Below are 14,991 nucleotides of genomic sequence, written 5' to 3'. Positions count from 1 at the left end.
ACATGTTAATATTTTGCTCCAGTGAGTTCACTCAATTGATTCTCAAGTGACCCTTTAGGCTCTCGTGGAATAACATCGCTTGAAAACAGTTGCCTTCTTCTTGCATCAGACACAATATGTTTCTGTTTTGCTCAATAACCAAATAAATATCGAAGCAATTGAACAGAAAAATGATCAGTTCAATAGCCTTTGAAGAATTGACATTCCATGTCAATTTTCCTTTTTCTATAATCAAGGGATCTGGCATCTTTGTTTTGATAAGTACTGTGGCTGGCCACTATTCAGGATAGATATCAGGTATATATTGATACTGAAATTAATAGTTTTGAAGTTTATAGAATCATAAACTCAGCAGTTACATTCAAAGAATAAAATTTTAAAATTTACTTGAGCTTCATTTTTCATACCAGTCAGCACAGATTTATGAAAAGTTGCCAAATCGGATAAAAAGAAACAGATTGTGTCCTCCAGGCCAAACGTTGGACAATCTGTCTAGATGTGTTTAAGGGGAGGCAAGATAAGCATGTGGGAGAGCAGGGAATAAAGGTTATATTGACTTATTTGGAAGAGAAAAGATGGGAGAAATGTCAACTAGAACGTAAATGCCAGCATGAGCTGGTTGAGCCAAATGGCCTGTTTCTGTGCTGTATATTCTGAACAATATAAAATATTTGAAGTAATATTTTCATGTCATGTTTTAATCAAACTTGTTTTAATTTTTAAATGAATATTTTTAGTGTGATTTTGTGAGCTTATTTTAAGGAGAAAACTTTTATTAACTCATTGCTGTAAGTTTAGATTTAAATATCCCAACAACATGAAGAAAACACCATTTTTTTCCCATTAAGTCACTAGAAATTGGACTGTGAGTAAATCATTTACAGGGCTACAGCAGGATAGGAGCAGGTGGAAAAGTGGAACTCTTCCTCTACCAACTTTCACAGGAGCTCAGAAAGCCACCTGGCATCTAGGTAAAAGCTGCATAATCCAGTGAATACGCAAAGTGAAGGTAACGTCAATTTAGATTTGATTTGGATATACCCAAAATATATTATTTCATTGTTAAAGTAGAAGAACATGAGCAAAGAAATTCTAAGAGAATCAAATGCCTAAGACCCACCTGCCGTGGCTCCAACTGTATCAAGAAGCTTTGTTTGCTTGCTTACTGATAAGACAGGACCTCTGCTCTAAAGACTTTGGCCCAGCAGGACATGTGGTACAGAGCTTTGTCCTGTATATCAAAATGCAAACAGAGGCTCAGCTTGCCAACAGCAATCAAGGACACCAATTCTTAATTTTCTGTCTCGTGCACATCCCAGGTTAACACTGCAGGCTTGGCTGCATCAACAAGTGTTATATGTGTTGCTTAGTATGTTGAACATTTTCATTTCTTCATTATGGAAGATCAATAGAAGTGTCACTTTGTTGCCCAATTTCACTTTACTACATTCCATGAAATGCACGTAAAATGAATTGTGTTATTAAGTTAACCTGCTTCCCTAGTTCTCAATTATACTTTTGAATAAACACAAACCACTTTCTACTGTTTTAAAGATTTAAAGAACAGATTTTTTAAAATAACTATGCTAAGTAATTAGTTTAGCAAGGTAATATAGAATTTTTTTTGGCTTCAAGACTTATCTTCTGAGCCCTCTGAACTATTGAAAACCGTGTTCCTTCATAACTGCACTTAAATGACTACAAAAGTACATATCATTGTTAAACACTCATTTGTGAAGCCAGCAGGTTGTCCATACAAATAATTTTGGTTGTTCAAACCTAAGCCACTTTCCTTAAACAAGACTCCCAGAGGCGAGCGTCCCCAGTCTCTAAAGAACTGCACTTATTAAATATCAATTTTCTATACTCTCGTAAACGAATACCTCTGCATATAGTTATTACCCAAGTTTCAAACTTATACTTCTGATTGACAGGCCTAGCATTCGCATTTTGCTGTTTGCTTCCATGTCATTTTTTTAAGGAGGGAGATCACACAAGATGATCCATTTGTAAGCAGCCAGTGGCTCGTTAAAATCATTAAAAGTAGTATTGGCACCAAGAAAGTGTCAGGCAATGACCATCTCCAAGAAGAGAGAACCTAACCAACTTCCTTTGACATTCAATGGTATTACCATCACTGAATCCCTCACTGTCAACATTTAGGGAATTGCTATTGAACAATTAAACTGCCACAGCCATATAAATTTTGTGGCTACAACAGTAAGCTCAAGGAAGGAAATCTACAACAAATAACTCACCTCCTAAATCCACAAAGCCTGACCACCATCTACAGGACTGAAGTAAGCATTATGATGAATATTCTCCACTTAGCAGGATAAGCGAAGTTTCAAAGCACTCAAGAAACTTGACACCATCCAAGATAAAGATGATTGTCTTTCCATCCACCACCTTTAACACTGACCCCTTCCGTGTACAGTAATGATATTGTGTCTGCACCTTTTGCAATTCGTCAAAGCTCTGTCAACAGCATCTTCCAAATCCAAGACGTCAAGAGCTGGAAGTCAAGGACAACAGGTACATGGGAAAACCACCTGCTAATTCCTGTCTAGCCACTCAAAATCCTAACCTGGAACTACAATGCAGTTCCTTCACAGTCGCGAATTCAAAATTCTGGTACTCCTTTCTTAACTGTGCTCTGATATACCTAACCCCCATGGATCACAATGATTCAATATGATGGCTCACTACCACCCGCTAAAGGACAATTTGGAATGGACAATAAATTCTGGCCTAGCCAGCAATATCCACATCACTTGAACAAATTTAAAAGGAAAGGCCGATGAGTAGCAAATGGAATGCTTTTGTTGGCCAGTGGGGCTGCAGCAGTTATCTGAGTATTCAGGATAACGCCACTTTCCCTCAGTGTTTATAAACTGATCTTCGATTTTTCCCGAAGTGACTGTATAATCTGTTATTCTTTAAACTAGTGGATGAGATAGTCACCTGAAATTCCAATAGGGACTCTATTACTATGACTTCGAGAAGTTTTGATGGAAATCTTGTAATGATACAGCACAGAAGGAGACCATTCATGTCTGAGCCAGCTCTTTGTTGGCCCTACTGTCCTACTGCTACCTCAAAAACTTGCAAATTTGCCCACTTCAAGTGGTTATCTGATTCCATTTTGTAGTGTGTTATTGAATCTGCTTCTAATACATTGAGGCATGCATTCCAAATTATGATAAATCACTGCTCGTTTCCTCATGTCACTTTTGGTTCTTCTGTCAATTATCATAAATCTATAACCTTTGGTTACTGACTGTTCTGCAACTGGAAGCAATTTTTTCTTATTTATTCTTTCAAAGTTATTCATGATTTTGAATGTTTTTATCATGATTCCCCATAACCCTCCTGTTATAAAGAGGCGTGACTGTAGACATTCTAATCTCTTTGCATTAACAGGAGAGTCTCTCAATTATGGTAACTTCCTGGGAAACTCCTCCGTGTCTTCTGCATGGCCTTGACTAGTCCTTAAGTGTCATACCCAGAATTGTAGATTGCACTCTAGATGACACCCAACACATGATTTCTAAAGGTTTAGCATGACTTCCTTGCTTTTGTATTTGATGATCATATTTAGGAACCAAGTGTCTGATGTGCTTTCCGAACTGCATTATTGACTTGCCTGCCACCACTTTAATAGTTTGCCTATGCCTTCCTGAAATCTGCCACTATCTTACTATTTACTATATCACTAATTTTTGTGTCACCCATAAACTTTGCAAATGTATAAATAATACAAGAGGAGCAATGTTCATAATATGCACAGGTGAGGTACCTCATTTTGCCCTTCCGTTCAGTAATGTCATCCTTATAACTAGGATGGAATCAATTCTTCCATCAAATTAACCGTAAAACTAAATTACAACTGACTTGATTTCAACATGTCTCAGTATTAGCAGCTTATCTTGTATGGGGCATTTTGTCAAGTAAAATCATTTAAACTGAGGTTATAAAAAATACATTTTTTGTCTGTAATTGTATAAGGGTATAAACAAAATAATAAGAAGGCTGTACTTTGTAAACATATTCATTTATAAATGTAATCTGATGAAAAATGGATAACTATCTAAGAATTAAATTGCTCAAAAACCTAGGAGTTTTTACAGGCATCCAACTTTCCAAGCAAACAATTAGCAAAACCAATCAAATGTTAATATTTTTGCTACATTGGGTTGATTCAGAAGCCCATTAAACTTCATGGCTAGGACCCAATGTTGGGGTGCCCTTCTTATTTCCCAAGCTTTTGGATTTGCAATGGTGATTTAAGGATATGGGCTGGTTAGTGTCATAAGTCAGCTGCACAGAGAAAGGTTTGGCCTGGCTGTTTCAATGTTCATGGAGTTGGCCGAGTTTTCTAAAGGGATATGGTTCTTAGAATACAAGAGTTATCATGAACCATCATCTGCATGAGGAAACATTTTTGAATTCAAAAAGTCTTTCCCATGAATCCTATGCCAAGGTATGGGACTTCCATGTCCATTGACTCAGTATAAACTGTATAGAAGCACTGAACCCTTATTGTTTATTTATACCCTGCACTATATTTTTGAAAATGTTCACTCTTCCGCAGGGCAATTGAAGTGCCAATCATTCTTTAAAGTTTCACTTTCAAGGCACTCGAAACCACAGACTTCTGTAAACAATCATTGTGAATTGACAGAGATCAGACAACCAAAATTGTCAGCAAACCTGGAACTACGTGCTTCAATATTCTAATGGTTTGAGGACTCTCATTACGTGTTCTTCACTGTCAGCCCAGACAACCACTAAAGAATTGTAGCACCTGAACCCATAATTTTGTTTACAGAATGTCAAGTGGTTACAAATGCCTTTCAGGTATTGAAATTTAAAGGGTCTGAATGATTAACACTTTCAATGTCATTTAATAGTTTTTTTCTAACATAGTGAAAAATTATGAATGAATCACATTTTTTTCAGAAGCTTACATTTATATATACAACCATCACTATAGGTTCCATTGCTTTGAATCGATGTTTATTGGTAAATGGTTAGGGAGGGTAATGGAGTTTGTTTGCAGGGCCTACCTTTGCCTGGGACATGAGTGTTCATGGAAGATGTTGCGGTGCTTACTTTGGCACAAAGAGGAATAACGGACGGTAGATTTGGGAACAGGTTCATATCTTGGCACGAGACCATGAAGAGTATTGGGGCCATTTGGCAGGCATGACAGGGCATTGAGAGTATGTTGAGGCCGAGGTGGTATGACGATGAGTACTGCAGGGCCTTTCTGTTCTTTATTGCAGTTGGGACAAATGCCCAGAACACACAGGCAGGTCCTTTTAGCCACCTACCTGCAAATCCAGCAGCCCACATAGCAGCATTTGAAATGTTTCCAGGGTTGCATGGCCCATTTTACTACCCCCAATCATTCCCCCCACCCCACTAAAAAGCTTGGAATCTCTAGAGCTAGCACTTCCCATGAAACTAGAAATTTTACTAGCTTCTGCTATCTGCCTCAAGAATGCAGATATGTCCCATATAGACAAAGCAGTAGATTTGAAGTCAATGGTATTACTATCATGGAAGCCTCTACTGTCAACATCCTAGGCTCACCATTGATCAGAAACTCAACTGGACCTACCATGTAAACACAGTGACTACAAAAGCAGGTCAGAGGCGTGAAATATTGCAGTGAGTAACACACCTCCTGATTCCCCAAACCCTGACAAAGTCAGGAGTGTCATCGAATTCTCTCCAATTGCCTGGATGAGTGCAGGCCCAGTAACACTCAAGAAGTTTGACGCCATCCAGAACAAAGCAACCTGCTTGATTGGCATTATACCCACAAGGGTCCACGCCCTCTACCTCCAATGCTCAGTAGCAGCAGTATGCACTATCTACAAGATGCACTGCAGAAATTCACCAAAGATCCTCAGACAGCACCTTCCAAACCCACGACCACTTCCATGTAGAAGGACAAGGGCAGCAGATAAATTGCTTCACCACCACCTCCAAGTTCCCCTCCAAACCACTCACCATCCTGAGTTGGAAATATATCACCATTACTTCACTGTTGCCGGGTCAAAATCCTGGAATTCCTTCCCTCATGTCATTTGTAGGTGAACCCACAGCAGGAGGACTGCAGCAGTTCAAGAAGGCAGCTCACAACCAGCTTCTCAAGGGCAACTAGGGATGGGCAAGAAACACTGAACAGGCAGTGATGCCCGCACCTCACAAATGAATAAAACAGAGAGAAGTTGTGGTCAAACCTTACAATGCTCTGGTCGTACGACTGTGAATACTGCATCCATTCATCTTGCTAAGACACAAATCATTCAATAGCTGAAAACTAAAAAGAGCATCAAGGCTATAATTTTCAGTTCTAAAGTGAAAAGGAATGAATGGAATAACTTGGATTCTTTAGCCTTTAATGAAGACATCTGAGAATTAATCATAAGTTTCCAAAATTATAAATGGTTTGGAAATGATAAATCCAGAAAATAACTTGCAATCTAATAGTGAGATTGGAACAAGAGCTGATGGGTTTAAAGTGTGAAAAATAAATGTAGGTCTGATATTGTAAAGTTCACATGGAAATTAGTCTTGCAGGGAAAACAAAATCAATGGCCTGGCATCATTTAAACTTAAATGTTTTGCGATAGTGGGTGGGTGTGGGTTGGAGGATGTCTTTAAATTGTCTCTTTAATTTGTTATGACCTCATGATCTTTCTGGCGTAAGAGTATGCATCATTCTAAATAAACTAATTTATGTGTGCAGTCTGAAAATATTACCATTTTTCTTTGTCCCTCTTCTGCAGTGTTGCATTTGGAAATTGTAATGGTTTGGCAATTGTGGACTTTATGCAAAAGACTACTCTACTCAGCATGGGAACTATTGAACTTTATGGTACAAATGACCCATTTCAACGGCATCTCAAATCACCTCGAAAAAGCAAACAACTCAATGCAGGTAAAATCCAAATATATTAGGTTGTAGTAGCTATCAGTTGCTGCAAGTGAATGAACATGGCATGAAGTTATGCTTATTTACATTTTTATTTTACTTGCTGTTTCATGTGGTGTACATAAAGTGTTATCTGCTCATCTGTTTAAAGGAATTGATATATTGAAGGAAGGCAGCACAACCATATTGACCCGCGAAATATATCACTGCTGTCTTCTATATTCGTTGTATTGATGTCACAATTGTTTCTCTAATAATACCAATATTGCTAATACTCCATTTTACTTTTATTTTTAAATGCCATTTACTACACAGGTGTTGTTTATCTTGCCTATTCAACATTCTGTAACTAACTGAACTTTTATCAGTGATGTACTTCTACAACATGTTAAGAATTTCTCCATAACTAATGATGCATACCTTGTCTTGTGGCTGTACGGGAATTAGTTTTAGAATGTTTCAAGTTTTTTAATTAATCTTTTAATGTTTTTAACAAGTAAAAGGTTGTTCTAATTTATGGTAAAAATGGAATACAGTATTATTGTTGCTGTTGTGCAACATGGTAATTGTGCAACCAAGTCTTAGGGGTTGTCTGATTCTCATAGTTCCAATGCGCCTGATACTATTCTACCAGATTATTGGGTACATGTTGTATCTGGATACAGAAATTTATTCATTTTTTACTGAGTTATGTTAGCCAAAAGGTTAGTTTGTGAATCAGTTCCAAGTATGGGTGTGTTGTTATTTCACCAAATAAACTGATCCATAGCAACTCTCAGAAAAAGTGGCATTGGACCCATTTCCTCTGACATTGTTTTATCGGAATAACTAACTACAGTGTTGATTTAACTTCTCTCTATATTTCTGCTGATAATAAACCTACTGGTTTTGATTAATCATGAAGTTGCATCGAGTTGATCATAAAAGCTAGTGCTTTTTGGAACCTCCTACTGTCCTGATTGAAGAAGAATGAAGACATGTGACCTTGTTAGGAGAGGGATAAACACTCATAAATGTTTGAAGCAAGTAAGACCACTTGAATATTTTTTTTAAAAATCACAATCTTTTAAAATCAAGTTCATAAACACGAAATTAAGTTTTTAAAAATTCAGAAATTATCAAGGAATTGTGTCCTTTAAATAAAGCATCACAAATTTGTTTACGTTAAATTTCATACATGCGTCTCTTTTTATGAATTCTCATTGTACCAGAAAGACATAGGAAATTGGAACAAGTGTAAGCCATCCCTCAGAGCCAAACACAAACATCTGGCTGAGAAGTATATCAAAATCAACCTTTTGTTTACAAGCAATATGCTAAATATAATTACACTGACAGTTTAAAAATTCACGATGCTCTAAATCAATTTAAAAATCAAAAACACTTTGTTAAAGGTATTACTATATTTGCATGGTTTAAATAAAAGGCAAAAGCCAATTGGGAGGGCACTAAAAAAGTCAAACCTTTTTCTATGTGTCTGTTAAGTATCAGGAACAGCCACTGAATCATTCTGGATATTGTATGTCTTTAGAGATAGTCACAAAAGACAAGCAGAAAATAGCAAGACAAAGCTAGATTAATCATTAGATAGCTTTAAAAGATTGATTGACCAGTCTAAACCCATTGAGGTATTTGGCTAGAAAAGATTAAATCAAGTAGGTAACATGGCAAACATATCCATTGTGTTTCAAATTCATTAATCGGATTTCTTAAATATTGATTACAAATGGTCAGCAGGTGTAGCCTGATGAAAGTTATGACTGGTTAACCAACAAGAATTCCAAAAACTTTTCATGATGCCATTTATCTTTAATTTATTTGTTTTGCATGTAATTTCAACAAAATTCCATTATGTTAACCAGGGCGATGGGGATAGATTTATATTCTGGGGCTATATTTTACAGCAATCAAAGTCAGACCTGGGGAGTCTCATTGTGTCATTAAATCAAATGTGTTGATTGCAGTGCTGGCTGCTCACTTACATTTTTGCTACATGGTCTTTCCAAAGGTCAGCAAGGACCACCCATGATGTGTTCTGACTCGACACGTAGAAGGGGGTAATATTATGAGTAGCTAACTTAAAGGTAGCATGCATCTGTTAAAGAGATGGTGCATTGTGGCTGGAGTAGGTGGTGACTGTCTTTCAGAAATAATTCTGGTCTGAAAAACATAGCAGAATAGCAAAACAGGCAGAAAGCAAGCTCAAAGGGTTTTAACACTTCAGTGGAGACATTGCTGAAGAAGCTGGAAAGGGAGAACGTTGTCGTGGATCTACAGTGAGCCAGAAGGCCTCCAGAAACATTTATAAGGCACCAGGAATAAGTAGCCCTATGGGTCAGTTCCAGCAATTGAGCCCCAGATTCCTGGATGTAATATCACAACAAGTTTAATTACATCACTTGAACAATCAAAATTAATGAGTCCATCCTTAACAACACCGCTTAGCTCAGACACTATTGAATTCACACCATCAGCACTCACCTATTAACTATCATGATGAAACATTGGCTCATGTCACTATTTTTTAAATTCATTCATGGAATGAGTGTCCATCCCAGAGGGTTGTTAATTGCCCAGACGGTAGTTAAGAATTTGCTGTAGGTCTGGATTCACACCTCAAGTGTGGGAATTGGAGATATTATGCTAGGATGTAGACGGGAGGATAATCGTGAAGGAGGACAATTCCAAGTGTAACGGTGGCATCGATATGGCATTGGAGAGCATTGGGATACTGTTAAGGATTTTTCACAAGTGACCACCACCCTGGCTTCAATTGCTATCAGTGGATAGCAATAGTTGACATGGTAATACGGTAAGCCAGGGGCTGAGGGGCAACTATTCATCAAGCACTGATAATTAAGTAAAAAGGGTTGGATTGAAACATGAAAAGACTCAAAGCTGAAGGGGTTGACAGGATCATCCAAACAGGAGGATACATGAAGAGTCAGGGGGGTGTCTTGACTTTAAGACAGAGCCTGAGACTCTTACTTGAGTGCAACCCAGATAGTGTACCATATCACATAAATCTCAACTGTGCAATAATGATGGAAAATGGTTGCCAACACACTCTCAATGGCCAGAATAAGTTTAGCTTTCTCTTCTGCAGGGAGGATAGCATCATAGGCAGAGTTTGGATGCTAATGGAGTATTGGACATCAAACATTCTGAGTATGCATTCCCTTGTAAGATTCATAGGTAGAATGAATCTTTGTCTCCAGAGAGTGGACACTCACAAATGATCACATAGTCATACAAACAAAGTGACAGTCAGTATGGAACATGAGTGGAGGCAGGGATCTATTACAAAGTGTTGCCATTAACTTTGCATTCAGTGATCTCCCCACCAAAATGAGATGTCTTGATTGCAATCATAAATGTAAGGGCTTAAGGATGTCTGAAATCTGTTTCTATCCAGGATGTATCTCGGCGACAAACAATGCCTAACAAATATAACTCCTATTTTCCTTGGGATCTCTGAAGAGGCTGCTTAACTCTGACAGACCAATCATTTAAATTGGTCCCGCTTCTAAAATGACAATCGACCAGATGTGATGATTTTACAATTTATGTATGTTAGTATGCACAATGAAGAGATAACAGTGCCATGTGTGCTGTCTGAACATTTTTGGTTTCCTTCCTCTCCTTCAGTGAGGTTGAGTTACCTTGTCCTCATTGTCTTGCCAATGCTAAGCACAGAGGGCTAAAGCCATGGAATGCAAGTCTGAGAGTATTTTTGACAGGCACTGGGAATTCTGCTAGATTTGGCTGATCATGATGGCCATCAGCCTGTGCATGGAGACAAGCAGAAAAGCAGGCTTCTGATAATGTCTGCGGACTCCTCCAAACTTCAATATTATCACCAAGTCTCAGACAAGGCTGTCTGCTTTTCCTCTGATTGTGCAAATACACAAACGTTATCAATGGTTGACACCATGGAATCATCTTCTAGTTGGGGCTGAGCAGATACCTGATGTCTGGCAGCTGTCAAAGTGCCAGTGACCTGGAACAGTTCTTCCTTGAGCAACTGAGGAGATGTGCCAGTTAAATTCTTACATGATTGTTCTCCTGAGTATAATCTAGAAAAGGATTCCACCAATATAGGGCACCCTTAGCTGGTAGAATGTGCAGGAGGAAACCTTGCCAATGTATCCTCAGAGGGATCTGCGATTTCTTCCTCAGAGGTGAAGGAAGAGCTGGCCTTTTTGCGGTGGTGGCTGTATGGGTGCTGCACTACAGAAGAGAGGCCATTAGTTGCACAAATAAGAGTAGAATGCAATACAACAAAATGGAGCTTATTTGTTTGCTTCGACTTGAAAGTCTCAACATCAGCACAAATGACCTTGGTCCACTCCCTGCATGAGGGTTGGGGAAGGCTGAGAGCATGAATGTCAGCAACCTGTCTTGGTCCTTTCATTCCTATATTAGAACATAGAACATAGAACAATACAGCGCAGAACAGGCCCTTCGGCCCTCGATGTTGTGCTGACCTGTGAACTAATCCAAGCCCCTCCTCCTATACTATACAATCATCATCCATATGCTTATCCAAGGACTTTTTAAATGCCCCTAATGTGGCGGATCTTTATCAAATACCTTCTTAAGTCCTTATAAAGAATATCCACAGACATGTCCCTGTCCACTACCTTATACTCGAGGTGATAGTAAAACATTTGGAAAGCATTAACATGGTTGGACATACCAGCATAGATTTATGAAATGCAAATCATGTTTAATAAATCTGCTGGAGTTTTTTGAGGATGTAACTGGAGGAACAGATAAGGGATAACCAGTGAATGTGGTATGCTTGGATTTTCAGAAGGCTTTTAATGAAGTCCTACATAAGAGGTTAATGGACAAAATGAAGGCACACGGGAAAAGGGTAAGATATTGGCATGGATTGAGAATTGATTGACATATAGAAAACAAAGAGTGGGAATAAATGGGTCCTTTTCTGGGAGGCAGGCAGTGACTAATCATTTGCAAGATTCTCTTCAATTAATCAAAAGGAGGGAGTCAAAAATGGCTGGAAGAGCTGTTAATGTCAGCGCAGGAGCAGCAAATGTGATAAAGTATCCCCAGTGAATGAGTAGGAAGCCCAAAGGGCTGGAAAGTTTCGTAGTTTGGGAGAATGAGATGGATGAGAGCCACTGAGGGAAGATGTTGCATGCAGTAGTGAGAAAGTTAGACCAATAGCCTTGGTAGGTGTGTGCAAAGGCTGAGACAGAATGAAATATGAGGTAACAGAGAGATGAGATAGCACTTACTGTTATGGAGCACAGGTCATCAAACTTTCTGCAAAACAGGAACGTATCAATTCTCTGATCCAACATAGCCACAATGTGGAAGAATCATCAAACCCTCAGATCAAATAAATTAGTAAAATCAAACTTGGCAAAAAGATGTTGAAAACTTGATACTTTGATTGAACAATGGGTTAAACATGGGTAAAAACGGCTTATTTGGAGGCAGGAATGGATGGAGGTATATGTTGTGTAAGACAATTGGCCTGAATGGGTTAACTTGATATCTTTTGAACAGCTTCACCAACTCACATATTAATGACTCTCTCTGGAAAGAGCTTGTTGTTAGTTGCTACCCAGTTCTACAGACAACAGCCATATATCATAGATCTAATTTCTATCTCCTAGGAGATAACAATATTTTTAGCGTAATGATAATGTAGTTAGCAGATTGGTTACTCACCAATAAGTAATAAACTACTTTTTGTTACTCACATATACGCCTCTTTTGTTGAAGTAGTCAATTCTTTACCATTTAATACTATTAAGTCCCATGGACTGGTAGTAGGAGAAGTGTTAGTGGCAGTAAATCTATCTATTGTTCCGCAGACGTTTTGTTACCACCCTTGGTAACATCCTCATGCGCCTCTGAGTAGTCTTCTTCCAGACTTCATCAGAGGCTACACTGAGGATGTTACCAAGCACGGTAATGAAATGGCTGCAGAACAACAAACCAGCTCTCAAGCCAACCAACCTCAATGCCCACAACCCGAGCTACAGATCTACTTCAAAACCTTAGAGTAAATCTATCCAAAAATGATCCAGCCAAGGCAAGGTACCAACTTTAGGCATCTCTTACAACAGCAAGGGGGCTGTCTCAAGAAACTGACAGTGCCTCCTGGAATACGGTCCCTCTTTTCGCTCTTCCAGGATGACAACATTCATTCTCCCACCTTTGCCACCCCTCTGCCACCTACTGTCAAATCTCAGCTCAGTCTGCTGCCCGACATGAAAATAGTACAATCAATGCCCAGAACTACATGAGCAGCTTTCGTCCAACCATTCTACAGCCACTGGCATAGCATTCTGTAAAAACACCAAGTAAGCAATGGCACACAGAAGACCACCAAGATAATGCACAAAGTGATTAGTTAAATTTGATATCAGGAAATGACAGAACATATGGAGTGTAACAAAAACTGGAAACTGACGATGTTTCACTGTGGCACTGTAAAACTAGGTGCACTTTCAACCTAACACCTTCCATACAGCTGCAATATCAGTATACACCTGTCAATATGCAAATTACCCATGCACATCCTGCGCACAAACAAATTAAAAGCAGCCATTAATACCATCAGAGATAATGGGAACTGCAGATGCTGGAGAATCCAAGATAATAAAGTGTGAATCTGGGTGAACACAGCAGGCCAAGCAGCATCTCAGGAGCACCCATCAGCCTGCTCTCAATCATCAGCAAAGTGGTGTCAAGTGTTGGGACTGATTCAGTAATATCTCCTTCAATGTTGCATAATCTGTGTTCTGCTGGGTCAACTCATCTCCAGTCCTCAATAAAGCTTTTTACCAAACATTGATAAAAGAGGTGAATTTCAACGGTGAAGCAAGAATGACTCCTTTTAGTGGCATTTATCCAAGTGTGATCAAGCAGTGTGATCCATGTGTACAGTAAAAGTGAAGTCAATGGGAATTATGGGAATCTTCCACTGGCTGTATCATATCTCGCGCAGAGAAACATGGTTGTGTTTATTGGAAGCCAATCATTTGCCCCAGGCCATAGCTACAGGAATTGCACAAAATAGTGCCCTAGGTCCAACCATTTTCAATTGATTCATTAATGGCTTTCCCTCCACCTAAAAGTTAGAAGTAGCTTTTTTGTAGATGACTATACAATGTTTGTTTCCTTCGGGACACCATTGACCAGAAACTTAACTGGATGGGTCGCATTAATGTTCTTACTATGAAAGAAGGTAAAATGCTGGGCATTCTGTACTAACTAGCACTGCTCTCAATTTACCAAAGCCTGTCGACCATCTACACAGCATAAGACAGAGGTATAAAGTAATGGTTTCCACTTGCCTCAATGAGTGTAATACTCAAGAAGTTAATTGAAATCTAGTTTGTTTGGCAATTAATGTATCACATTATAGATTTGCTCTCTCATCACCAATGGCAAAAATATGTGCCATCTGGAAGATGCAACCCACAGGCTGGCCATGACTTCTTCAACAGCACTTTTCAAACTCATCAACCTGAAAAACGAGCAATGGGAACACCACCACTTGTAAGTTCGCCTCCCAGACATACACCATGCATATCACAGTTCCTTCATCATCGCTAGGTCAACATCTTGATATTCATTCCCTAATAACAGTTCAGGTCTACCTAAAGAAAAGGGAAAGTCACCATAGTTCTACTGGACTATAGGCTGTTCTTCCATTAGAGAGAAATGTCTGGTGGTGCTTTTAACCTGAGGGTTACCATTCCTAAGGTGAAGGGAGAGGTTGAGAGGGGAGTCCTTCATGGCAACTTTAATCAGTATGGGAATTAAATCCACACTTATGGTATTACACTGCAATGCAGACCTGCTGTCCAGCCAGCTGAGCCAACTAACCCCACCAAAGAAAAGTCACCATTGTCCCAGAGGACCATAGGGCTGCTCTCTTATTAGAGAGAGATGACAAGTGGTGAGTTTAACCTGAGGATCACAATACCATAGGTGAGGGCCTTCATGGTAACCTCAGCTGGAGCAAGAATTGAACCCATACTGTGGGTGTCACATAT

At 39.0% G+C, this 14,991-nt stretch overlaps 1 protein-coding gene across 5 annotated transcripts in view; it reads left to right on the top strand.

The window, feature by feature from the left end:
- Positions 1-14,991, top strand: part of stxbp5l (syntaxin binding protein 5L) — a 523,376-nt gene that overhangs the window by 363,475 nt on the left and 144,910 nt on the right. For all 5 annotated transcript variants that reach the window (XM_048540360.2, XM_048540359.2, XM_059650278.1 and 2 more), the window contains exon 18: positions 6,804-6,955. In XM_048540360.2, coding sequence (XP_048396317.1) covers positions 6,804-6,955 — 152 coding nt within the window. The remainder of the gene's footprint in view (positions 1-6,803; positions 6,956-14,991) is intronic.

The sequence above is a fragment of the Stegostoma tigrinum genome, chromosome 12, assembly GCF_030684315.1.
Source record: "Stegostoma tigrinum isolate sSteTig4 chromosome 12, sSteTig4.hap1, whole genome shotgun sequence".
Lineage (NCBI taxonomy): Eukaryota > Metazoa > Chordata > Chondrichthyes > Orectolobiformes > Stegostomatidae > Stegostoma > Stegostoma tigrinum.
This window is presented reverse-complemented; position numbering and strand designations above follow the sequence as displayed.